The sequence below is a fragment of the Cololabis saira genome, chromosome 9 (assembly GCF_033807715.1).
Source record: "Cololabis saira isolate AMF1-May2022 chromosome 9, fColSai1.1, whole genome shotgun sequence".
Taxonomy (NCBI): Eukaryota; Metazoa; Chordata; class Actinopteri; order Beloniformes; family Belonidae; genus Cololabis; species Cololabis saira.
Genome location: NC_084595.1, coordinates 17,166,260 through 17,194,248, shown reverse-complemented (window position 1 = coordinate 17,194,248; position 27,989 = coordinate 17,166,260). Strand labels below are relative to the sequence as shown.

At 41.4% G+C, this 27,989-nt stretch overlaps 1 protein-coding gene across 1 annotated transcript; it reads left to right on the top strand.

The window, feature by feature from the left end:
• Positions 1 to 17: 17 nt before the first annotated feature.
• LOC133451243 (fructose-1,6-bisphosphatase isozyme 2-like) lies at positions 18 to 27,501 on the top strand. The gene is made up of 7 exons (XM_061730213.1): positions 18 to 340; positions 864 to 1,026; positions 5,759 to 5,851; positions 18,178 to 18,318; positions 21,088 to 21,225; positions 24,948 to 25,067; positions 27,137 to 27,501. The coding sequence occupies exons 1-7, from the start codon at positions 18 to 20 to the stop codon at positions 27,314 to 27,316; spliced, it is 1,158 nt and encodes a 385-aa protein (XP_061586197.1). The 3' UTR covers positions 27,317 to 27,501.
• Positions 27,502 to 27,989: the final 488 nt, after the last annotated feature.

Sequence of the window (27,989 nt, the reverse complement as noted above, 5' to 3'; positions counted from 1 at the left end):
AATACACACACACACACATGTGGAGGCGCTCACAAATAGATCCCCTGGCTGGGCTCGGCGGCTCTGGGAATGACACGGGCGGGGGCCACCACTTTCAGTCCATCCTCCGCCAGCTCCGCAGCGCAGCCCGCAGCTCACCAGGAAGACCGGCGGAACCAGAAGCCAGCATGTCGGACCAGTCCGCCTTCGACACCGATGTGTGGACCCTGACGCGGTTCATCATCGAGACGGGCCGCCAGGCCAAGGGGGCCACGGGGGAGCTGACCCAGCTCATCACTGCCATCCTGACGGCCATCAAAGCCATTTCCTCAGCCGTGCGTAAGGCCGGCCTGGCCCACCTGTAAGTAACGAGGCGTTCAAAGGTCACGGGGTCGTGTGAAGTGACAGAGTTTGGAAAGAAAATAACAAAATCATCAGCTGACCTTTGCATGACTCGTCTGACTTCCCCACAAGTTCAGTTTCCTATTTGGGGTGAATGTTTGACTTTTTGAGTCCTGAAGCTCCTGCAGAAATGTAATCATGAACGCAATAAAAGGCCGTGCACCTCTCTCAGATGAGGATAAAATGGTCAGCTTAAGAAATGTTTTGAATGATTTAAACTGATTTGGGACTTTACTTTTGGAGAGTTTCCAGTTTTACAGGACATGACGATCCCAGCTGAAGCTTCACATAAAAATCAGAGCTGCGGAAACGCTGCCAGTTCATGAAGAATGATCCATTATTCAAAATGATGTAACCGAACAAAAGCCGGCATTGTCTTTTAGCTGAATGAAGATGACCGGCTCCAGCAAATGAGCCGCTTTTGAGGTCCGGTGTCTCGGTCTGTGCAACTAAAGTCTGTGCTGCTTGGTTGGTCCACGCAGGCAGGGCCTGGCGGGGTCCGTCAACGTGACGGGGGACGACCAGAAGAAGCTGGACGTGCTGTCCAACGTCCTGTTCATTAACATGCTGCAGGCGTCCTACGGCACCTGCTGCATGGTGTCCGAGGAGAACGAGGAGCTCATCATCACGCCCAAGGACAAGAGGGTAACTGATGTTTGAATTTGAAAGGTTTTTTTTATTGTCTCGTTTTTCTAAATCACAACGATGCTTTACGAGATTAGCCTTTAGGGTAAACTTAAACTTAAACTTAAACTTTATTTATTTGTATAGCGCCAAATCATACAATATAAAATGCAACACATGGTGCTTTACATGCAGAATAAAATAACAATAAAAAAACACAATTTAAAACATTCCATACGACCCCACCCCCCACGCGTACACACACACTCACTCACACTCATATACCTGTGCACACACTCACACGCCCACACCCACACACACACACACACAATAAGTGGACTGGTGACATGGCTTAGCACTAACGATCCAGGTGAGGAAAACACTACCTATGGGTACCATGATTCAGTCCATTTACAGATCTTAATTAGACCGACCTGCAAAGACGTATTGGCCCTGAGACTCTAATACCCCTTTTCCACCAAACCAGTTCCAGAGCTGGTTCTGGGCCAGTGCTGCATAGAAGGAGTTTGACATTCTTGCTGGGGGGCGCAAAAAAATATAGAAAGTTTCCAAGCTATCTAAGCCAAATACACCATGTGAAGCACACCAGAATCCATCATGACTCATATGCTGAATAAACCTCATAAAATTGAAGGTTTAACTTACTGGCAGCATGCGAAGCAGAAAACTGCATCCTTTTTAACTGAATACTCAAGCTGCTCAATGTTGGAGTAGTTGAGCTGCTTTTCTCACTTGTCTCCTTTCAGACATCAGGACGTTTTAAAATAGAATAGAATAGAATAGAATAGAATAGAATAGAATAGAATAGAATAAGCTTTATTGGCCAAGTATGAACGTGCCAGACAGGGAATTTGTTTTAGTTTTTTTTCGCTCACGAAGCCAGATTTAAATAGTTACAAACAGTAATAGACTTCCTAAAAAATCTTCATAATATCCATATTTTTTGTTGTAGTTTTATATTTATGTGGATTAATTGTAAGTACAAAACTTTTAATGCATACCGTAGTTAAATCACTGCACAGCAGCAGAGAATCGGAAGCGTTTCAGCTTACAGCCGTCCTCAGCGAGACTGTAAGATGAAACGCGTCCGATTCTCTGCTGCTGTGCAGTGATTTAACTACGGTATGCATTAAAAGTTTTGTACTTACAGTGAGTGCTGTCGGATTTGTATTTTTTGACATGTTTTTTGGACTGGCACCCGGTGACACACTTTTGGTCTTTTTGAGTGAGCACGCCAAGTCTGCCGATTACCATATTTATGTGGATTAACAGGCCTATATGATAACAAATTATGACTAGCAGATTTTGTTTAAGCTATGACGAGACGACAGGGGTCACGGGGAGACAGATTTTTTTAAATATTTTTTCACAAGAATTAAGTCACTGTGTGTGTTTTATGTCACGTAAAATGTTTATAAATTATATTTATTATATTATATATATTATTTGTTATTTGAGAAAACTGTAATGAAACAGCTGAGAACCGGTTAGCTTTTCCGTAGCTCGGGGTGCTAAAGCGACGTCATCACGTCACTGCAAACGTCAGTTATGTCGCTATTGCCGCGAAAATCGAAGCAACAACAACATATTTGCTCTAACATGGACTTGGTCCACGGATGGAGCTAAAAGACAGCTTAGACAGGTAAGAAATCTTTGGATGAAGATTTAATTTCCTCTTGTTTCCTCCAAAGTTTACTTAAAGAAGAAAAGTTTTCTTTAAATAATGTGCTGCTTCATTTTCCCCCATACTGGTCAAGTCTCCCGTTTTGGCCGGGAAACTACTGTATGTACCCTTCTCTTTCCCGCCGTCCTCCCATATTAGTATTTTCCCGTAAATTTCCCATTCTAAAATATAATAATTCTAAACTGCAAAGTGAATTGTCACTAGCCTCGCGAGAACTGCCACCTACTGTAGCCTGGGCGGCAGTTCTCACAAATCAGATATGGATGTAACGAGAGAGAAGATATATCTGCAAAAAAAGCTTAGACTTCATGTAAATATCTCTAAAAGTGGGGAACCGAATTTACTTTCCTAAAGAGGAGCAGGACGAGGAAATGTTACGAGTTCTGAAAGTTATTTCAACTAGAGGCACAGAAAAATGCGTCTGTGTCATCAGTCATGAATGCCAGAGAGCCACATGAGTGAAAATTACTAATTAAAAGAAAATGTAAATATTTCACTTGAAAACAACCAATGTTTATATAAACTAAAAATATTTAAAATAAATAAATGTGCTTTAATTCCCCTTTGTGTTTTCATTGGGCTATGTTATAGGAATTACATACATAGGAATGTCCACAGCATTTCAGTGTCAACAAAGGTCAGTCGATCAGATTCTGAGCACATAATTGTAGATTGTAAGTGGTTGACAGGTAGTTATTTTAGATTTGTTGTAAATCTGTTTTAAAATGTAATACTGGATCTCGGTTGGGCTGGTGGGACAGCCCAACCTGTATTTTTTAAATCCAAAACTTGACAGATGTTTTCCCCGAAACTGTGAAAGTTCACAGTTTTCTACTGATGGATCGGCCTCTTTTACAGCAGTCTCCACCGCAGCAGCTCCTTGTTTTGGGGTTCACGAAAATCTGTTGTGATAATAAAGCTGCTGGTCTAGCTAATCGAACTGGACGGGGTCCTGGACTGGTCCAACGTGAAGGTTCGAGGACCCGGGACTGCTCTGAATCACGCCATCGTTGTCGCCCCCTAGTGGCCGCTCAACGAACTGCGCGTGTTTCATATCCCTCAGTGACGTTTTAGTTGTTGTGGCTCCTCACTGATGGCAGTTTTTAAACTTCGTTCATCCTCCTGTAGTCGTGAGTTAGGAGGTTAGTTCGCTTTTACGACTCTGCTGGTGATATACAGTACTCTTGTTCTTGTTCTTTATCTTTCTCTTCCGTTCATTACTTTTCTTGAGTATTTAATCGCTGGCGTCGAGTACAAAGTCACTTTAGATGGTTTTCACTGATAGCAGGGATTTGATGACACCTCTAAAAGTGATCAAAAACTGCATTTTTTTACAGATGTTTTCTCACAGGAATTAATGGAATTCCAGATGTGCCGCTTCAAAGGTCAATACTAGGCCTGTGTTGAAAAAAACGATTTTCCGATTCTAGATTGATTCTCTTATTAATTCCTAAAAATCAATTTGTATGTCTAAAGATCAATTTTTATTTTATTTTATTTATTTATTTTTTCATCATTACATTACAATTTTGGTATTTTTTTGTTTATGCCCAAAATAGGAATGTTTTGTTGGACATGAGACTAGAATTGCCTTTAAATATGTTTAAAGGTATGAAAACCACAACATTTTCAGTTATAATTGCATAAATTGTCTATATTTCAATACTTTATATACTGTATTGGGGTTACGTTTGCATAAAATGCTAAAAACCAAATTCTCAAAAATTAAAAACCGAAAAAGACAGAAAATGGAAAAAAATTAAAAACGGAATTTGGTAAAAAAAATAAAAGCGATTTCATATGCCCTCTGTTTGCTGCCCTGGATCTGTTTGATGATTCTGCCCCACACGATGTTTCTGAAAGCAGTTACTGTATATCAGCATTCTGGGAGGTGATTGGTCCTTACAGCCATCATTAGCTGCCAATACTTGCTGTTGGATCTCAATATAATACTAGTATTAATAAGTTGCATAACTACACAGTCATAGAATTTATGCAACAGCTCAAAAAACTGTTTAAATAACACTAACCCAAATCGATATCAGAATCAAATCAAATCTTGATAATCGATTCTGAATCTTTTTTTTTTTTATCAAAGTCTTTTTATTAGTTTTTTATCATTAAAACAGGACTGTACAGTCAAACAGAAAAGAGAAACAAAAACAAGAAAAATAACCCCCAAAAACCAGACAAAAAAAAAAAAACATATTGCCAGATCACCATCAGACACAGGACCAACATAAATGAAAATGAATGAAGACTCCTACATTATATTATCAGCATCCATACCCTCCACAAAGTTCAGGAAAGGCTGCCAGATCCTATAAAATGTCTCAGTGGATCCCCGAACAGTGTACCTGATCTTTTCTAGTTTGAGATGAGCCATGACTTCCCTTATCCAGTGATTGGATGATGGTGGAGCAGAGTCTTTCCATTTAAACAAAATCAGTCTCCTAGCCAGGAGGGAACAGAAGGCCATCATGTTGGTTTCCCGCTGCATAAGTAGAGGAGAGTCCACAGGAGCCACGCCAAACAGAGCAATATATGGTGACGGCACGATTGTTTTCCCACATATTGTAGAAAAAGTCTCAAAAATGTTCTGCCAAAATGAAAAAAGTTTAGGACAAGTCCAAAACATGTGTATAAGAGTAGCAGGGGCCCGGCTGCATCTATCACATGTGGGATCTATGTCAGCATTGATCCTTGAGAGCTTGACCTTAGACCAGTGTAAACGGTGAACAATTTTGAACTGGATGACAGCATACCTTAGACATATGGAAGATGAAAAAATATTCTTAATTATTTTCTTCCAGGTTCCTTCTGGGATTGCCTCATCAAAGTCAGTCTCCCACTTACCTCTAAATCGATTCTGAATCTTAAGAATCAGAATCAAATCGATTCTTGATATTTGTATCGATCCCCAGCCCTGGTCAATACTACCAAATGTTAGGAAAGTGGCTGATCTGAAGACATGAGAAGCAGTCCCACATGAATGCATGTTTTACAACGTTGAACCCTGACAGTTGGTGTGATGTTCTCTTCCCACAGGGGAAGTACGTGGTGTGTTTCGATCCTCTGGACGGCTCCAGTAACATTGACTGTTTGGCTTCTATCGGCACCATATTCGCCATCTACAAGCGGGTGAGTCTTTGGTTTTGGTTTCCACTGCGACTCTGCGAGCCAGTTTCATTGGGGTAGCTGTGGGACACAGCGGCATGCAGCGACACGCTGTCGTCTCAAAATACAACCGTAGGCGAGCGTCCAAAGCTACTGTGGCTGGTGCAAGCTAAAATGGGAATGAACACGTTCTGCAATAAAAACAAACATTTACAATGCAGTTAAATTCTTCACGAGTCACAATAATAATAATAGTAATAATAATAATAATAATAATAATAATAATAATAATAATATTAATATTAATATTAATAATAATAATAATAATAATAATAATAATAATAATAATAAGAGAAAATGCTCTTTTTGGATGCATCTGTCTGCTGCATTCAGAGACTTCACATTAAAAAAATGTGCAGTAAGCCCATAAGAGGACATGTGACGCCATCCTTTGATCCCTCCATCAGTAAGGAAGAAGAGCAGATGTCCCCCCTTCATCTCTGAGCTTCGTCGCGGTTGATGTACTTTCCTTCAGTCAATGTCATTGATTTATAAACAATGGCAAACGTTGATGAGTTGGGAGCGTCACTGCTGCTCAAATATGAAACTTCTCTACTAAGGAAACTCCTCGTTTCTTTCTGTCTCAACTATGTAAGGGTGTTAAAGGAACATTTTGGAAGTAAAATTAACCCCTGAAAATAATGTGAATCAAAGCAGTTTTGAGTGAGAATGACCAATAAATGTCAAAACACAGATTAAATCACTATTTTAAGACTCACAAGACTAACAAAAATCGCATTTAAACTTAAATAATAGGGCTTCCGGTTGGTGAGCAGATGGAGTAGACGTGTTTTGCGAGTGCTCCCGTGAGTGCCAAACTTTTTAAACCACCAAGCCCCAAACTTTCAAACTTTTACTTTAAAAAGGATTCCCTGTCTTTTTTTGTCTTGAACGAGCCCTCTTACCTCCGAGATGGCTTCGAAAAGCGGCAAGTCGGGCAAAAAAGACGATGCTAGCGCTGGCTTAACCCTGGCGGCCATTACCACGCTGCTGGAGGAACACCGAGCTGCCCTGGCCACCGAGTTCAAAAATACTTTCAGTCAGCTCGACTCCAAACTCGACCAAACGCGGCTTGCGGTCGAGGACCATGGCCAACGTGTTTCATCCCTTGAACTCGCCACTGAAGACCTCAGCCAGCGAGTTACGGACCTTGAAGGCATCTGCTCGACTCTACGAGATGATAATGCTCGGCTAAAGGCTAAGGTGGTGGATTTAGAAAACCGAAGCAGGAGGCAGAACATACGTATCCTGGGTTTACCGGAGTCGACTGAGAGCGGGTCTCCTACGGCTTTCTTCTCCAAGCTGCTGTGTGAGGTGTTCGGGAATGATACGCTGCCGTCACCGCCAGAAATCGACAGAGCGCATCGCTCTCTCGCCGCCAAGCCGGCCCCCGGACAGAGACCGCGTCCCGTCATCCTCCGCCTGCACCGGTACCATACCAAGGATCTCCTCATCAGGGAAGCGCGGCGGAGAGGGAAACTGGAATATCACGGCCACCCGATCCGGGTCGTGGAGGATTACAGCCCCGAAGTTGCCAGCCAGCGAGCGGAATACAGCAGAGTTATGTCCGAACTTTATAATCTGGGTCTGAAGCCGGCTCTGCTCTTCCCCGCCCGGCTCCGTCTCACGCTGTCCGGGGGAGCCAGAAAGTGGATCGGCTCCGTGGATGAGGCGCGCAAATTCATTGCGAGTCGCAGCAAGTCTCCAAACCCGCCGTAATGGGACTGTTGAGCGCTTTCACAGCTCCACTCTGCAGCTCAGTATGGTTCACTGGCGTTCACTGACTTTTTTTTTTTTTTTCTTTCTCTCTTTTTTTACGTGAGTTATTATAATAATCCTGTGGTGTGGGTGAGTACCCCCGCGACAACTGTTTTTGTTTTTTCAGTCTTTTTTTGCCTGAATTCTTTTCGTGGTTTAGTGTGTTTAGAACTTTCTTTTCTCTGTTGTTAGTTTGACTGCCCCTTTGCAAATGTTATTAATTTGCAGTTCTTTTTGGCTATTTAAAAAAAAAAAAAAAAAAGTAATGGTCATTGTGCTCACCTCCTAATTTTTCTTCTTAAATATTATGAATAGATACTTGAAGCTGGTGAGCTGGAATGTTAAGGGTCTGAATCACCCTGTTAAAAGGAAGGGTCTTCTCACATCTAAAACATCTTAAAACAGAAATAGCCTTTCTACAAGAAACTCATATTCGCAGTTCTGATAATAGCCGCCTGTTCCCGAGGTGGTCAGGGCAGAGATTTCACTCCTCCTTTCAAGCTAAGGCCTGAGGAGTTTCAGTTCTGATCAGTCAGGATGTTTCATTTGAGCAGCACAATGTGATTTCTGACAGGTTTGGTCGCTACGTGATCGTTTCTGGGAAATTATTCAATTCATTGGTCGTACTTGTGAACGTTTATGCCCCTAATTCAGATGATGCAGTCTTTTTTGAACGACTGTTTTAACTGCTCCCTGACCTTAATACATATTCTCTCATACTTGGTGGTGATTTTAATTGCTGGCTCGACCCGGTTCTGGACCGATCCTCTACCAACCCCGGCACAGGAAGTAAGTCAGCCCGTTTTATTCAGGCGTTCCTTTCTGACTACGGTGTTTGTGATGTGTGGCGTTCTTTACATCCATGTGACAGAGAATACTCCTTTTTCTCACAAGTGCATCAAACATACTCGAGGATTGATTAATTTTTTTTATTGATAATCAACTGATTCCCCTGGTTCATTCCTGTGCTTATCAGAGCATTGTCATTTCCGACCACGCTCCTGTGGTCCTAACCATGTCCCTTCCTGACCTACCTCAAAGAGACAGACAGTGGCGATTCAATTCAACTCTGCTGTCGGACAGAAATTTTGTTAAATCAGTGGAAACGGAAATAGCGTTTTTCCTATCCACGAATATGACTCCAGGAATGTCTAGTCTAACTGTCTGGGATTCCCTCAAGGCTTATCTCCGGGGACAGATTATATCCTACACTGCTAGGGTGAGGCAAAAATCTTATAGGGAGCGATCAGACCTCGCCCGCCAAATCAAAGAGGTCGATGAAGAATATGCTCGGACTAAATCCCCAGATCTTTACAAAAAGATCTGGGGAAGATCTGCCGGGACCTTGCGTGACAATGTCCCGGCAGGGGTCTTCAGGAACTGGAACCTGCATGTCTATGTCTTAAGGGGACATGAGGCCAAAAGCAATCTGCAAGGTGTCAAGTAACCAACGTGTCCTAACTGTTCTTTAAACCAATCAAACAAACTTTGTCTCTGTGGGGGCTGGAAGTCTCGGCAGGGATGCAAGACGCCGGACCTTGCGTGACAATGTCCCGGCATGGGTCTTCAGGAACTGGAACCTGCATGTCTATGTCTTAAGGGGACATGAGGCCAAAAGCAATCTGCAAGGTGTCAAGTAACCAACGTGTCCTAACTGTTCTTTAAACCAATCAAACAAACTACTTATGACAGGTGTATGTAACATTTTGGCAATATCTTTCAAGTGATGCGTTATTTCTTGGACTGTGGCATTGCGGGTATAAATGTACAACATTCAGTTTTAATGACAGCACAAGTTCCCCCTTGAGAAGCTAGTAAATCCATCATCCCTACAGCAGTCATTTCTTGTGAGAGCATAGGCATGCCTTTTGCAGTGGTGTTTGCTAATCTTCAACTGCATGGGATAAATCCCTTATTTGGTCCAAAGCTGCAATGACTCCGTAATTTGGAACGAGGGCACAAAAAAATCTTGTCCATGGTGTTTGTGTGTGTGTGTACAATTCTCTTTTAACAATGCGAACTTTTGGTGGTACAGTAACGATTCTTATGGCTGGCACCACATGGCCCAGACTACATATTCCAGACCAACCGTTTGGAAGATATTCATAAGCCCTCATGCCACAAATCCAGTAAACATCCTTTGGTAGAGGTATGGAGCAGCAATTAACCATTGTAGCAAGGTAGCTATAATCCTCAATGGAATCGGGCAGTGGATTTTGGCTTGTTCCAGGCTCAACAAGCGGTTCCTCAGAAGGAGAGCATGTGGAGTCACAGTTTGGCCTGTGCTGCTCCCCTGCTCCCCTGCTCCTCTGCTCCTCTGAGGAGGTCCCGGGTGCTGGAGCTCAGCTACTTCCGGGCAGGAAGAAGAAGGAATCGGCTGGTTTCCGCTGCATGGTCGAGGAGTTGTGTTCTTGCAGTGGGATGCGTGGAACCAGGTTAGCGCCCCTCACACTCGAGTGTCGGTGGTGCAGGACGTGTTGAGCCTTGGACCAGCGAGGTTTTCTCTGACACAAACCCAGTCTCCGGGTTGTGGCATGGTTTGCCACTAGGAAGAGACTGGACAGCTTTTACTTTTCTGTGGATTGACTGAACAGCAGAAGTTAGTAGAACAGAATGATATCATGGATTCATCCATGGCATGGAAGTCCATCTTCTTCATACAGAACTGAATTACTTGGTATGGTCATAGGTCTACCCATAATCCTTTCATGAGGCGTGAGTTTGTGCTTCCTAATGGGTATTGACGGTTGTCAACATTGTCTATTTAAGACAAGTTTAAAATTCTCTACACATACAAGAACATTTTCATACAAGAACAATTTCATACAAGAACAATTTCATATCCCTCACATAATGTCTATTTGCAGAGCTTCAAAAAAGTCACGGTGGGGGGAAGTGTTGATAATGTTTGCAATATTTTTATAGGATGCAAATCTTGGAGCTTATCAGTCTTTCAACACTATCTGACACATCCCCCCTTTTGCTCATCTGTGATTGCTAACTGTGATCAGCTATGCGACATGCATGCCATTCACGGGTACAAGGATGTGGGTTTCACAACGCGGCCGTCGTTGCTGACCCACAAATTATTTACATTTTTACAACCATGGGAATGCTACAATCCGTTTTTCTTCACCTCAGTAGTCTCTTGTAGGAGGGCTACATCATTAGGAGAAACCAGGTCGTTAGCGGGTATAGAAGGGCAAAGTTTTACATAGACAGGTAAGCCAAATTTGGCAGTTTCTTTTGCTGCATGGTCAGCTGAAGCATTGCCTAGTGAAACAGGGTCCATGGACTGGGTGTGGGCTTCACATTTAACAAAGCAATAGATGAAGGTAGTTGACAGGTTTGTAACAGTTCACCAATCAACTAACTACATTTAACGAGTGTCTCCGAGGATGTGATAAATCCTTGGTTCGCCCACAATATATAAAATTGTGTATACAACCAAAAGCATATCTGGAATCCTTATAGATTGTAACAGTTTTACCTTTTGATCAGTGTATATAGTTTCATCTACTTGGGTGGAGCTGGAGGAGGGCAAGGCGGCGCTTTCAACAATTAAGAATTGTCACAAATTGTATAACCTGCGTATGGTATTCCATTTTTATAAGCAGAGCCGTCAGTGAAGAAAACAGGAAAGGTCAGGACGAGTGTTAAAGACAGAGGTGTCAAAAGTATTCACATTCATTAATCAGGTAGAAGTATAGATATTAGAGTTCAAAAATACTCCTGTAGAAGTTGAAGTATCAACTCAAAATCTTTTCTCAAGTAAAAGTATAAAGTACTGGTTTCAAAACTACTTAAAGTATAAAAGTAAAAGTAATATAAGCGGGGAAAAACCATTAAGGCTAAAAGCCATTGAAAATGAATGCCTCTTAGTATAATGCAAATATATTAAAGAACCATATATGTGCACTATTGAGCATTGACATGTGTTTCAGAGAGCAGACACGTACAAACCAATTATGTTTATACTTCTCATCCAACCACAACCAAATTCACTCTATCCGGATGGCACAATTTAACTGGATAGTTTTTTAAAGGCCGAAATGAAATAGAGTAAGGCTGTTTTTAAAACGTAAGGAGTAAAAAGTAAAGATAATTGCGTGAAGATGTAAGGAGTAAAAGTAAAAATCGTCTGAAAAATAATTACTCCAGTGAAGCATACACAACCAAAATTTCTACTTAAGTAAGGTAATGACGTATTTGTACTTCGTTACTTGACACCTCTAGTTAGAGATTAGTTTTACATGCATTCAGAGACGTTATAGTTGGCTCACAGACATATTTCCATGCAATTAAATTATGAAGTTACCATAGGCAGGATAAGATTATGTAAATTGGGATGCTCTGATTTGGCTCACCACAATGGGAGCCGTTCCCATTTTCTTTGTTTGAGACGTGTGTGACATGTGGATTGGTGTGAATGATCATTGGCTGGCTCCTCTGCGCCTCCTCTCAGCGCTCAACCTGTGTAGGAAACATTAGTATTTTCATACATTTCAGATTCTTTTTTTTTTTTTTTTTGCGTTATCCAGCCCTGCCCTTTGTTGAGGGCAATTAGCAAATATATATTTTGCATGTACCCTGGAGGAAATCTATCAATCTGATCTTGTGACAGACCACAATTCTCTTTTGCTGTCAACCCTATTTTAGCATAAAGTTCCCTGGGATTATCAACTACTTCCCTTTTTTATGTTTTATGTTTATGGAGACAAATCTGACAAATTATTAGCCAACCAACTTAAAGGCTCTAAGGCTAAACAAAATATTTCTAAGATTCGCTTACCAAATGGCCATGTAACTACAGATCACTTACTCATAAATGAAGCATTCAGGGACTTTTATACCCAGCTATACACCTCGGAATCTCAGACTGATCGAGATGAGATTGCAGACTTTTTAAATAGTCTCAGTATTCCCAGTCTTTCACCAGATCTAAGGAAGACATTAGAAGAACCGATATCCCTGATGGAGATAACTCGAGCCATTTCTTCACTGCAGTCGGGTAAATGTCCTGGCCCTGATGGCTTCCCGGCGGAATTTCTAAAGAAATTTTCTACTCTACTCTCTAGACCTTTCCAATTTTCCCTTTAAAATCGTAAATGACAAATTCTCCTATTTAGGCATATCTGTGACAAGGAAACACAAAGACCTGCTCCAAGAGAATCTTATCTCATTGTTAAATGAGACCAAACAAATCCTTACACAATGGTCACCCCTGTCAATGTCTCTTGTGGGTCGCATCAATTCAGTTAAAATTACCATTTTACCTAAATTTTTGTACCTTTTCCAGACCTTACCACACTTTATTCCTGGTTCTTTTTTTCAGTCCCTTGACTCAGTTATATCTTCATACTTATGGCGGGGTAAACGGCCACGTTTGAACAAGACTCACCTTCAAAAAATAAAGTCTACAGGTGGTCTGGCCCTCCCAAACTTTCGTTATTATTATTGGGCTGCTAACCTGCGCTGCCTTGCATTCTGGTCCTTCTACTGCGACGGCGCTGACCGCCCTGACTGGGTGGCGATGGAGTTACATCCAACTGATGACCTGTCAATTCCTGCCCTACTCGGCTCCTCACTTCCACTTCCTTCACTTAAATCAATCAAAAACCCAGTGGTTAAACATTCTCTTAGAATTTGGGCCCAATTTAGGAAGTTTTTTGGTTTTCACAGCTTCTCTCTTCTTAGCCCCATTGCATCAAATCACTTTTTCAAACCATCCCGTGAGGACCCCACCTTCCAGGAATGGCACAGGAGGGGTATAATTCGTTTTAGAGATATGTTCATAGACGGCACCGTGGCATCTTTTGAGCAGTTAAGTAGTAAATTCAGCCTTCCAAAATCACATTTCTTTAGGTATCTTCAGGCTAGACATTTTGTTCTTTCCCAGACTGGTGCATCAATAGGCTTGACCACAGTTGACAAAGTTCTTGCCACAGACCCATTCAAAAAGGGGCTCATTTCATCTTTCTATGGCATGTTGCTGGATCTTAGGAGTGCCCCTACAGATAAACTCAAAGCAGCATGGGAGAAGGACTTAGGGCTTCCCTTATCGGAGGATACCTGGGAGTCCATACTCAAACTGGTTAATACAACCTCCCTGTGCGCACGTCACTGCTTAATTCAGTTTAAAGTGGTACACAGGGCTCATATTTCCAAAGCAAAGTTATCCTCCATGTACCCAGATATTAGTCCATACTGTGTAAAATGTAAAGTAGCAGAAGCCTCTCTCATCCACATGTACTGGTCCTGCCCATGTCTAAACAAGTACTGGAGGGAAGTATTTCATACTCTCTCTCTGGTGCTTAAAATCAGATTAGAACGAATTAATTGGGTTTGTTAAAAATAATAAAAGATCATCCTCATAGAGAGCTAATTTGTGCTCATCTGCACCAAATGATATACCAGTAATGGATGGGTTGGAGCGAATGGCAATGGCTAAGGGTTCAATAGCAAGTGCGAACAGCCCAGGTGAGCTGGGACATCCCTGCTTACATCCTCTAGAAAGCGAGAAGACGTCTGACAGAAATCCATTGGTTGCAATCTGGGCCTTAGGGGCATTGAAAAGTGTTTTTATATATTGTATAAATCTATCACCAAAATGCATAGTCCTAAGGGTCTGCAAAAGAAAATATGGTTCTATTCTGTCAAACGCCTTCTCAGCATCCATAGACACAATTAACATTGGCTGTTGTCGTTTCTGTGCAGCATCTATTATGTGAAACAATCTGCGCACATTATCTGCTCCCTGTCTGTTTTTGACAAATCCAGTTTGATCTGGATGGATTATTTTAGGAATGACTTTCTCTAGTCTTAAAGCAATTATTTTAGATAAAATGTTATAATCAGAATTAAGAAAGCTGAGAGGTCTATAGGAGCCAATTAATTCTCTCTCCCAAATATTCGAGTGCCTTAAGGATTATAGTTTTGTATCTGGTTACAAAATAAATTTTTCAAAAAGTGAGGCTTTCCCAATTAATGTAGCGGACAGTGATACTCGTATTATTTCTGGATCCTTAAAATGTTGCCCCAGTGGTTTTAAATACCTGGGTATTAATATATGTGACTCCCCTAATAAAGTGTATTTAGAAAATTATGTAAAGCTGTTAAATCATACTAAATCAGAACTCCAGAGGTGGATGGATTTACCATTGTCATTAATTGGAAGAGTCAGCACAATCAAAATGAGAGTACTACCTAAATTCATTTATTTATTTCATTGTATTCCTTTCAAAATCCCCATAGATTTTTTTAAACATATTAACAAAGCTATATCCTCATATCTATGGAAAAAGAAAACCCCAAGGGTTAAACTTCTTACCCTTCAGGCTCCATATGCTAAAGGTGGATTAAATCTTCCAAATTTTAGACTGTATTACCTAGCATCTCAGGCTCGTCCACTGTGGATTTGGCTGCACTCAAACAACAGTGATTTGAGATGGGTCTCAATAGAGAAAAATTAAATGAAAACTATCCCATTAACATCTATCCCCTACTTGGGCTCCATGAAGAAACTGGCTAAGATCACAACAAATTCAATTATTTTTAGCACATTTGGCGCATGGCAGGACTCTCACACATTATTGAACTTAAATACATGTTTACTTTTGAATACTCCTCTTATCAACAATCCTAACATTTCAAGTCATATTGCTGACAGAACTCTACAAAGTTGGACTGAGAAAGGTATCAAAACAATTGATGATTTATATATTAATGATTTATTTGCCAGTTTTTCTCAACTATCTGAATTATTTGACTTATCAACACATAATTTGTTTAAGTATTTTCAAAAAAGAGACTGGATCAAAAATCAATCGCTTGACACATTCCCCAATAAACCTGTAACATCTCCATTGGAAAAGCAATTGCAAAATCACATCTATAAAAGGAATAACATCTGTAATCTATAATATTCTTATCAATAACCTACCACTATATCACAGACCTCCAATGAAACAAAAATGGGAAGCAGACCTGGAATGTTCTTATGAGGACAAGGATTGGTATACTCTTTTAGAAAAAACACACACTATGTTAATATCCACCAAACACAGACAAATTCAATTCAATATTTTACATCAAATTTACTACACTCCCTACAAATTAAATAAATTTAATAGTGCGGTCTCTGCCATGTGCCAAAGATGCAAAATAAATACTGGAAATCTGCTCCATATGCTCTGGAACTGTCCGATTATAGATGCTTTCTGGAAATACGTCATCAAAACAATTTCTGACATTTTAAAATCCCATATTCTTGATCCTAAAGTTTGGATACTGGGAGATATTAGTTCATTAAATATGACCTATCATAAAAAGTATTTCATTCTGCTTGCAGGCACCGCAGCAAAAAATTGTATTTTAAAAAACTGGAAATCGGAAAACCCCCCAGGACCCAAACAGTGGATCAATGAGCTTGGATCATATTGTACTCCAGAAAAAATATTGTATTCCGTTAGAAAAAAAAACAGAGACTTTGACCTTATTTGGGGACCTTTTTTGGATTTTTTGCTTTTAATGGACTAATGATCTGAATCATCTACTATGTTAATGAATGTGTTTACACAGGACTTGATTATTTAATTTATTATTCATTTTTGTTCTAGTATTGATAGACATATGTTAAATTATTTTGAATGATGTAATCTATTGACCATATGAGGGAGGGAAGGGGAGAGGGGTGTGTTGTTGTTTTTTTATTTTTATTTAAAAATTTTTATTTTTTATTGTATTTTTTTTTATTTATTTATTTTTTTTTAATTATTATTATTATTTATTTATTTTGGTTTAATTAATGTTATGAAAAGTTAAAAAAAAATAGAGAAATATTGATAATTATATTGTTATTGTAAATATTATTTCTTTTTTTTATGCCCTCAATAAAGATATCTATAAAAAAAAAAAAATCAGATTAGAACCAAACCCACTGACTGCCCTGTTTAGGGCCATGGAGGGAGGAAGGAAGTTAACCACTGCACAGGGGCACACTTTGTCTTTTGCCTCCCTTTTGGCTCGTCGGGCAATTCTGTTCAGGTGGAAGGATCCCTTCCCTCCTACTCGTGCACAATGGCTGGAAGACATCATGTCCTGCTTAAAACTGGAGAAAATTAGATACTCGCTTCAGCAATCAAATAAGTTCCAGAAAGTGTGGGGACCTTTTCTAGAAGCATTCCAGACCCTGTGAACTATACTTCATATTTCTTTTGTATTCCTAGTGCAGGCTTTTGATGTTAGAATGACCTCATATTGTGATTAGTATTCTGGCAGTGACAGGGGAGGGATTAGTTTGGTCTGTAGTTTGTTTTTGTTACTGTTTTATTTTTTTTCATACTGTTTAATTGTTTTTTATATTTTGTACACTGGTGTATGCTATGATCAACATGCCCATGCCTACTCAAAATATTTGTAATTAACATTCAGCATTTCACCTTTTTTACTTTGTGAAAATTTCAATAAAAAGATCTTGAATTAAAAAAAAACTTAAATAATAGTGAGGAAGATTCCCTGTAGACAGATTTAATTTTGTGAGTGTACAGAAAGTGCTCTGCTTCCATAGAACTGGATCAATACTCATATATTAATGATTTAATAGGAAGTGGGGCCATAATAATTGATTTATTAGAAATCTCATAGCTTGCAGAGTTAATCTGAGGGAACTTTCAGTGGACGCCAGAAGATGTCCAAATCACAACCACTCAAGTCAACCTCTTAGTTGCAATCTTTTCATGCCATGCATAGAACAACAACAACAACACTCTACCCAACCACATAATGAATTTTAAGAAAACTGGTGAATAAATAATAATTCAATAAATAATAAACGACTTTTAGTAACCTTTGAAGAAGATATATATATATATATATATATATATATATATATATATATATATATATATATATATATATATATATATATATATATATATATATATATATATATATATATATATATATTGGAATTATTGAATCTGTAATCTGTATGTGGAGTCCTATATTAAATGAATATAAAGCTAGAAAAACGTGCCGTGAGACAGGTAGATCTATATAAATGAGGTCGTCTGTACATTCATTTTCATTTTGAGGTGCAGTACCACGCTGCTATCACCAGAGGGCGGTGTTGTCGAGCTAATGCACATTTAAAACGCGCAGCGAGATCAGCAGCCGAAATGTTTTTAATCTCATTACTGTGAACAAAACTAACGCATGACCACAGCAGTCTTTATTCAATCCATCTCTTTTTGAGATTGATTGAGGTTAAAAACTTTGTCGATTCAAAATGTGCATTAAAGCGACAAAACTACCCTAATTTCATGTCTTTTCTTCTCTAAATGTGTGTTATGGTTTTGCAGTTGATACAACTAATTTGACAAATAAACTGAAATTTTGAGCCCTTGTTTTTGTGTTGTTCAATGCCATTTCCATATTTTATTGAGCTGTCCGGGGAACTGACAAGTTACAAGAATACCACTCTTCTTACTTTATTTATTTATGTTTTACTTTGAATTTTTGTCATAATTCAGACAACAGAAGGGGAGCCCACAGATAAAGATGCCCTGCAGAAAGGAAACACTATTGTGTGTGCAGGATACGCCCTGTACGGCAGCGCCACGCTGGTGGCCCTCAGCACCGGAGCCGGGCTCAACTTCTTCCTGCTGGACCCGGTGAGTACTCTTAGATTAGATTAGATCAGATTAGATTAGATTGTCCTTTATTTCTCCCTTAAAACTCACTCTGTGCAGCAGCAGTGCACTTATCACACACATGCAGGGGAGGGGTAAAAAAGTAAAAAATATATAATTATATGTATATAAACAGTATATACATTGGAATGAAAATAAAAGTAGTGCAGTACGGGAAAGAAAGAAGTAGTTCTCTTATGGCGCTTTTATACTAGTACCTACTCAGCGCGACTCGACTCGTCACGCCTACTCTCCTCCACTCGCCTTGTCCTCGTTTGTTTCTAGACACCCAGATGAGAAGTAGGAGGTTGGAGCGAAGCTGCTGTGACGTATTTCATTGTGTGATCTAAACGAAGAAGACACTAAAGATGTAGAAAATGGAGGAGATGATATATGTGCTGCTGGGTCTGTGGCTTGTGTTTGATATCAAATTAAAAAATGAGAGTGAAAGAAGCTTCAAGCAGCAACGCTTTTTTTTTTGTTTGTTTGTGTCGGTGCTGCTGAAAAGTCAGCTGGGAGCTGCGAGCGGCTGAGAAGTGACAGAGCTCCTGGTAGATCTGGTCGTTCCTTATCGCCCGTCTACATCCCTTTTTAATTCTCTCCTCAGCCACCAGGTTTATGAACATCTGCACCTCAGAGTTGGATCATGAAACAGATTCCCGCTTCCTGATTCAAACGTCTGACGGCCCCCCGACCAATCGGTGACGTGTATTGTGATGACGTCAGATACAGGGCCGACTCAGCACGCTTAGAACCTCGGTAGAATAGATACAGAAAAAGTATCTACTCGACACACCTCCACCTGCCTCGGCCTGTAGTGTAAAAGCACAAAACTGGAGCGAGGCGAGTCGAGTCGCGCTGAGTAGGTACTAGTGTAAAAGTGCCATTAGTAGTTCTACCTCCGATTGCGCTTCCCTTCAGTCATTTTAGATAACGGAAAGAGTGCTCGTTGGCTAGCACAGTCTTATACTGTAAATGTAGTTTTAGAAAAGATGGAAGGCAACACTCTGCAGCCCGTTTTTATTGATTATATTGATTTAGCTGTTGATAATGCAGTTGCTTGGCTTGAAGATCATTTATCAGGCAGATGTTTGTGGATTCAGGTAGAAGGTTTTACCTTTAGCTACCTCGGTGCATCTAAGGGTGTTCCTCTGGGGTCCATCCTGGGGCCCTTTCTGGCCCTTTTAGTTTAGTTTTGGATGTGTAATGACATGATATTTTGGGATGTACAGTATAAATAAACATATTGCAGTAATGTTTGCTTGAAATAATTGCTGCTCTTATCTACTGCCCGTCTTGGCCTGGACACGGTCCCAAAGAAAGATCTTTAATCTCCATCTCAGCTTAAATGGCGTCCGTATTAATGGTGCCATCGGTGTAAACCGGAGTCAAGTTCTCTCGTCTGATTTATGTCTGACCTGACAATAAAGCTTTTTCTGATTCTGAAATGGCACCCTCTTTGTGTCTCTCGGCTTTTTTGCTTAGTTTTTTTTTTTAAAACCATTTTATGTTTTAATTGCCCTGTGAATGACTTTATTTGAGAAAACAGACTTGATCTTGTAAAACATTGTCACATGCAGCGTCTCCACGGCGTAATCAGGGATATAGACCGTTATAAACACTCATAAAATCAATATATTTGAAAGAAAAAAGCTTCTGCCACCTTTTTTGTTTTAGTAAAATTCTTTTTAATGTTAAAAAATAACTTATATTTATGCTCCAGTGTTTTTTTGTTTTTTTATCATTATGTCAGATTTTATGTCACAGTTGTTTTTAGACATTTTTCTCTTAGTACAGTCGGACATTAACTGACTTACCGAGCGACTGCAAGAAACATAATCTGCATTTTCCAGATTCTTGTTTACCCACTTAAATAAAAATTTATTGCAACATTTTCCGGGAATTTGCCTTCGGATAATTTGCTTTAGCTATTATTAGGACGAAGCCCTTCGGTGCGTGTGTGTGTAAGTAGTCTTGTTGTTGTTAATAATAATTGAGTCTCCTGATTCCCCCGCTGGCCGCTGCTGACATTCGTCCAGTCTCCGTCACGCTTGACCACAGCTGCTGCTGCCAAGTAAACTGTCATTAGAACCTCCTCCACATGCTTGCAGAGAAACACACCTCTCTCAACAGGTTCAGAGATCCGGCAGCGCTTAAACCTGTCAAAGGAAGCAGGCTTTACACCTCGTTTCCTTTTGCCCTTGTTCTAGGGGGACACGGATCCTGCCGATGACTTAATTTGTTTCTGGACGGATCTGTAGACTGTAAAAATCAGTGAACGAAGCATCAGGACACATATGACCAAGTGATTTCCGAAGAGCAATTTTGGAACCCATTTTTCTTCGTAAGAGGTGCAGCCATGTTTTTCTGGGAGCCAATGGGAACACGCCAACTGTATGTCAATCAAAGTTAGCTTCGGCTACCAGCTCTTTCAGTGGATCCTGGCCGAAATACCAAAGATTTACAGCAGAATACACCGTTTAACATGTTGACTTGACAGCAAAATCAAAAACTGTCTGACTGCTGCGTTTAGCTGACGGAGGGTTTGCGAAAAAGGCTGGTTGCTTCGCTAAGCGAGGTAGCATGGCGATCACAGATGAAGACGTGATAATCGCTAGTCACTTATTAGAAATACGTCACACAACAACTTAGCCGGTGAAAGTGCCCCTAAATAAACACGTCAATGGATTTAGTATTTTCTTATACTTTTGAGGGGATTGTGTTTTCTGAATGTGAAGTGTCTTCCGCCAGGCGATCGGCGAGTTCCTCTTGATCGAGAGGAACGTGAAGATCAAGCCAAAGGGAAAGATCTACAGCATGAACGAGGGCTACGCCAAGTACTTCGACAAATCCGTCAACGACTATATCCACCACAAGAAGCACCCTAAGGTGAGCACGAATCAGCACAGAAGCACATCTGACACTCACGACCCATCGCATCGCGATGCGCGGTTTTAAATCTGATGCCTTCAGCTCAAGCCGTAGAGTAAGAAACAAGACTTGCTGACCCTGAAAAGGATCTCCCTCCATCCATCCATCCTTCATGCATCCATCCATCCATCCATCCTCCTTCCATCCATCCATCCATCCATCCATCCATCCTTCATGCATCCATCCATCCATCCATCCTCCTTCCATCCATCCATCCATCCATCCATCCATCCATCCATCCATCCATCCATCCATCCATCCATCCATCCTCCATCCATCCATCCATCCATCCATCCATCCATCCATCCATCCATCCTTCATGCATCCATCCATCCTCCATCCATCCATCCATCCTTCATGCATCCATCCATCCATCCATCCATCCTTCATGCATCCATCCATCCATCCATCCATTCATCCTTCATGCATCCATCCATCCATCCATCCTTCAGGCATCCATCCATCCATCCATCCATCCATCCATCCATCCATCCATCCATCCATCCATCCATCCATCCATCCATCCTTCATGCATCCATCCATCCATCCATCCATTCATCCTTCATGCATCCATCCATCCATCCATCCTTCAGGCATCCATCCATCCATCCATCCATCCATCCATCCATCCATCCATCCATCCATCCTTCAGGCATCCATCCATCCATCCATCCATCCATCCATCCATCCATCCATCCATCCATCCATTAATTCATCCATCCATCCTTCATGCATCCATCCATCCATCCATCCATCCATCCATCAGTCCATCCATCCATCCATGCATCCATCCATAGGTGGATTGGACAACTGTGAACATATTTCAAGTTCAACCTCCAACTACAAACGCATTGTTTATTTGAATCATGGGAAGATTAAAGATTAAAGAATTCAAAAATAAAAATTACGACTGTAGCACGGCGAGTGCTACGGGGCCCGACCGACAGGATAGAGGAGGACACGGAGTTTTGTGCAGAACCCTTTATTGCCAAACACCCAGGACACACGTGCACCAGCACAGCTTCCCTCAGCAGTTTCAGCTTCAGTCTGACCCCCCAGTCTCAGCAGCAGCTTCTCCTCTTTTATAAGGCTGGCAGAGTGGAGAGGTTGACTGGCCACACCTGTGTCCCGTCAGCCTGAGTGGCTGCAGCTCCTCCACTCTGCCACAACAACCCTTCACCGTCTGAGCCAAATTAAACGGTATAAAAGCAATTCTACTAAATATGAACCCAGTAAATGTAAATTTCCACCTTCAGATAAAACAGTGAAGACAGCTGGTTCCGTTTTTCTAAACTATTACGTTAACTTGTAGTTACAACGATAAGTTTATTAAGGAACAAACGAGCTGAACATGCTTAGTGCAGCAGGTGATGCAGCTGAGCGGCCAGGAAAGGACTGTGACCTGAAAGCAACGCGTGATCGTCAGGACGTGACAGTTCGGTCAGACGGGACGAAGCAGCAGCAGTTCGGTCAGCTGAGCTGCAGGATGGCGACACAGTTACTCCAAGAAACATCCTGTTCTTCAGGAAACTGCAGCTTTGTTTCTGGAAACTACAATGCACACTCATGCACGGTCAGCACTTCTCCAACCCGGTCACGAACATGAGTCTGACTTCCTGCTTGCTCATCAGCATCCTTCCCATCACCCATGGTGATCACAGCTCTGGTGGTTCAGTGTGATTAAAAATGGCTTGAGTGATCTGTGTCCCGCCGCTCAGAGAATTAGCCGTGGCAGTTAAGAAGTTAAATAACTCCTTGCTCGTACCAAATGCAGTTAAAAATTATTATCTTTGTTATTTTGCTGTAAAGACTGAAATCATTGTGTCACTTTACTTTTCCTTACCCGTTTCCATCCGTGACAGCGTTAATGACACAGCACGTGTCAGTAACCACGGTTACTCACCTCTGTGTGCTTACCGCATTGTGAAACTGTACAAACTCTCATCACAAGGTCAGACTGGGATGCACGCATCACTAAAATGCCCTGCGAGTGTGTTTTCTTTTTTTTAATTTGATAAAAAGTCCTGCAGGTCACTTCAAGCTTCGGATGATTTATTTTCACAATGAAAAGTCTTGTCAATGAAAATGAATGAAGAATAGTCAAATCAAAAGATGGCGTTGTTGCTCGCCAGCATAGCTCAAGAAGCCTTTTACACAAAATAAATTACTTCTACAGCGCTGCAAAAAAGTCTTTTCTGAACATTTTTTTTTTAAAGCCTTGTTTCAAGACAATTTGCCTTTAATATTTGTCTATTTTTAAGAGGTCTCACCATGAAAACTTTTCTGACCACATTCATGGATATTTTTTGCTTCATATCAGACAATTTGACCTGATTTAGGAGCCTTAGGTTAATGCCAGAAGGGCTGTTTTTGCAGTTTGCAGTATAACACACACACACACACACACACACACACACACACACACACACACACACACACACACACACACACACACACACACACACACACACACACACACACACACACCCTTCCCTTTGTGACGAGTGGTTGTGACTCGGGGAGCACATGACCAGGTCACGTTGCATCGGTCTGAACTTGTATCTCACTTCACGGCAGCTCAGTTAGATTCTTTTGCTCAATAAAATGCTTTTTTGTTGAGTAGCTACAAGGTTTCGCTCGTTGAACATGGAAGTGAAGATAAATCCTGACAAAATGAGTCAGAGAGACATTATCCAGCGGGATCAGGTTCCTCTCTGGTCTCTGCAGCCTGTTTACTCGCCAGCACGTGAACTTCATGTTCCAGTTGCTGCAGGTGGACTCTGACCCACCTGTTGTTTGCTGTGAACACAAACAGGTGAAACAAACATATTTCACGGGGTTTCTACTTTTTTTTAAGTCTTTTTAATTATTTTAAAAGTTTCTGTTCTTACTTAAGTTTAGATTAGTTTAGTTCGGTCTTCTGTTTTTTTGTCTTATTTTGAAAGGGTCTCTCTTGGCGTTTTGGGTCGGGTCTCTTCAGCCCCTCTGACTTCATATTGTCGTTTTGTCGTCCTCATAGATTATAAAAAAACACCCAAACTCTGACGTCAGCCACAGGTTTAGCTGCTTTTTTGATCTCTGGTGGAAACTGGGAGGAACCGAGAGGCCCAGCAGTTAAACGGGCCATGCCCACTGCACCTCCGTTACCATGACTTTACCTATGATATAAACCACCGCTATCTTTCACTTCTTTAAATTGGTTCATTCAGCCTTGTTTCAGATGTTGTTTTGGTAGCAACATCTACAACGTATGGACGACCAGGAGTGTTTCATTTTCATTATTGATCGGCAAATAAAACAAATGTTTTCTCAATTGGATTGTGAATTAGTTCATAAATAAACTGACTTCTATAGTGACCCCTCTCTCTGTAGCGTTCGACCTGCTTTTCTTTGCTAAAATGCCACAAAAAAGGAAAAAGAGAGGCTAAATAGTTTGGAAAAAAGGATTTAAAAATACAAGGGGGAAAAGAAAACAATAAACATTTAATAGGAAGTCACTTTAGAAATTAGATTTTTTTTTTTTTTTTTTACTTATGAACTAACTTGCAATTTAATTAATATATATGTTTTTATCTTCCAGTTAATACCTGGTGAGGAAAAATCCTGATTTCCATTTGCATGACACGTAAATATTTTTCTTAACAAAAGCTTTCCACACTAACATTTACCGACTCCTGCAGGACGGCGGCACCCCCTACGGCGCCCGGTATGTGGGCTCCATGGTGTCTGACGTTCACCGCACCATCGCCTACGGCGGCATCTTCCTGTACCCCGCCAACGAGAAGAGTCCCAAGGGAAAGGTAACCACGTGATGCTGCAACGCTCTCCGGCGTAAACAATGACATCACGCAACAGCATGCAGTTTTATCTTGTTGTGTCTTATCTCAGAAGGTTACAACATCTGCCTCCTGGTAATACAGACTTTTATTTTAAATAAAGTTAGCTTTAAAGGCACACTTTGCAGCCATACCGCTCCTGTCCAGAGGGGGGCAGCGACAAACAGGAAAGAGTAAAGTAACCCCTCCCCCGCGCTGTCGTTTGATCGTCCAACGCCTCATTTGATGTTTGTCTTCGTCTGTTTTAGTGAAGAATCACACTACAGTCGGTGCAGAAGGTTATCCAGATGTTGTGCTCAGAAAATAAGAATGAGGGGAGAGTAAAACACACCATAATGTGATAAATAAAGCTTCGGGGGGGGGGGGACTGGTTGGAAAGATCAGCCGCAGACGCTCACCTGCTTCCTGCCGTGTGAAGGATTTCAGAGGAACAGAAATCAGCTCGTCTCGCCGTGTCGAGTTTTCAGCTTCCAGCCCAAAATAAATCTTTGTTTCTCTCAGACGTCAGTTTGCAGCTACAAGCTGCTGCAGGCCGACGCGCTTCAGCCAGTCGGAGGCTGAAGTGGAAATGAAGCCGAGTAGAAGCTCCAGGGACGGTCAAAAGTCTGACCTGTTCTCATGTTTGAAGAGATAATTGACTCTGTACGTTTACAAGCACGTTAATCCGACCGATATTATAGTTTTAACAGCCGTGTTTACACTTCGGCCGGGCTGCAGTCAAACCGAAATGAAGCCTTTGAGATTGAGTTTTTAGTGCCAGATAATGCGTCCTAATCTGAGTTATTCCAGCAACCCATGCTTAGCCAAGCTAGCGATGGCCCAGGGACCCCCCCCCCCCTTCTGGTACGTGAAGACACCACGAAAGCCAGAATATCAACACAGTAGGAGAAGAAGAAGAAGACGAACAACAAAGAAGGAACCGGAAGAACGGCAACGTGCGTGTGGCGCCACCTAGCGCCGCGGAGTCGAACGCACATCAATCAATAATCGATTGTCTTCTCGTGCATGTTTACTAGGATTTCTGGGAAACTCCAGTTTAATCTGTAGCTAGATTGAGTCAGATCTGTCAAGCCCCGCCCCTGTTGCTAGGTCGGACAAAATTGTCATCTCTCCCGTCCACTTCCATTGTAAAAAAGGTGATTTACATCACTTTATTTCTAATTATTGGACCAAAGAAAATCAACAGCAACTAGATATAAATAAAAAGGAACACTTCAGGTACCGTGTAGTGAGGTTAAAAAATGAAAACAACATCTATGATGAGTTTAGCTGAACACACGGTGGAAGGTGCGGCCGTCCACGTAGCTTTATTCAAAGCAGACATTTTTCATAATTTACCGTTGGTTTTGGGATGAAATGTATTCCTGTGATTCTCTCTTTTACCAGCGCCCCAAACACACCGCTTAACCATTTTAAGATAAATAAATAAAAGCATTCACGGTTGTAGCTATGGATTGTAGCTGCTGCCTAGCCAATTTCGTTTTGGAAGTACGGATCGGATTTCTGCCAGTTTGGGGATAAAAATACGCTGCACCTCACAACCCTACAAGTGTTCATTTTACTGATACAACGTTTAAAATAATAATCCAGTGATTTAAACTTGAATACAAGGAAAGTAAAAACTACTCTTTTTCCATCGATGTGAATGAGAGAGACGGCTGTTTTGTCCAACCGGATATTCTGACCCGGACGGACCAACAGAGAGTTATTCTTCTGATTGGTCAGTCAGGGATCAATCAGAAGGGTCAATTGTTGCCAATAGCTTGATTTAGATGTGCATGTTACGGTACTGTGTTGCTTACATCCTTCCCTCTTGGCATTATGTTAATGAATGCTGCAGACCAGAAAACCGCCAGAACGTCTGCTGGTATAAAGGTCTGCATGCATGATGCTGGTTCTTACACCAGGATGGAGATTCTGATCCCCTAAAGTGATCCTTTAACAGTCCAGAGGGTGATGTTTGAAAAACGGTTGAAAAGCTAAAAAGGAGTATCCGATCTGAGTCCTTGAACTGAGGTGTGTTCTGTCCCCAGCTGAGGCTGCTGTACGAGTGCAACCCCATCGCCTTCCTCATCGAGCAGGCGGGCGGCATCGCCACCACCGGCACCATGAGGGTTCTGGACGTGCAGCCCGAGGGGCTCCACCAGCGCGTGCCCTTCGTGGTCGGCTCGCCCGACGACGTCAACGAGTACCTGACCTTCGTCAAGAAATAGTCCTGAAGCAGCTCCCGCCCCCCGTGAAGCTGGGAGGTTTTCCATGACCACCACCCAGTTCTGGTTCTTTTTAATCATGATATCTGAGTTACAGATTCAGTTTTTATTGGAAAATGTTCATATTTGATTAATTAGATATGTATTTGTTCTTCTATGAGTGAATAAAGCAAGTTTCTGCAAGTTAACAGTTTTATTTTCTAAACATTATTTATTGATCTGCTGACTTTATCAGTCGGATCAATAAACTTTAACGTGGCAGCATCTTTCTAAAGAGCAGAACTGAAGTTTGATCTCGACTAGTTTGGTTATTTTGAGTTTATTTCCACAGAGAAAACGCTCTGTTTCTTTATTATGAGCATCTTTAAGAGGCTGCACCTGGGGGCACGGTGGCGCAGCTGGTAGTGCAGCGGTCTCACAGCAAGAAGGTCCTGGGTTCGATTCCCGCCGGGGGACGCTGTGGGCGCTGAAGTGCGTGTTAGTTCCCCCATGACTTCAGTGCCCACACTGCGTGTCAGTGCGTGTTAGTTCCCCCATGACTTCAGTGCCCACACCATGGGTGGGGTTGGCGAAAGGATCTTTCTGTGTGGAGTTTGCATGTTCTCCCCGTGTTCCCCTGGGTAGCTAGTGTGAGCTACCCTCACAAAAACATGCACACAGTCCTGGGCTACACATG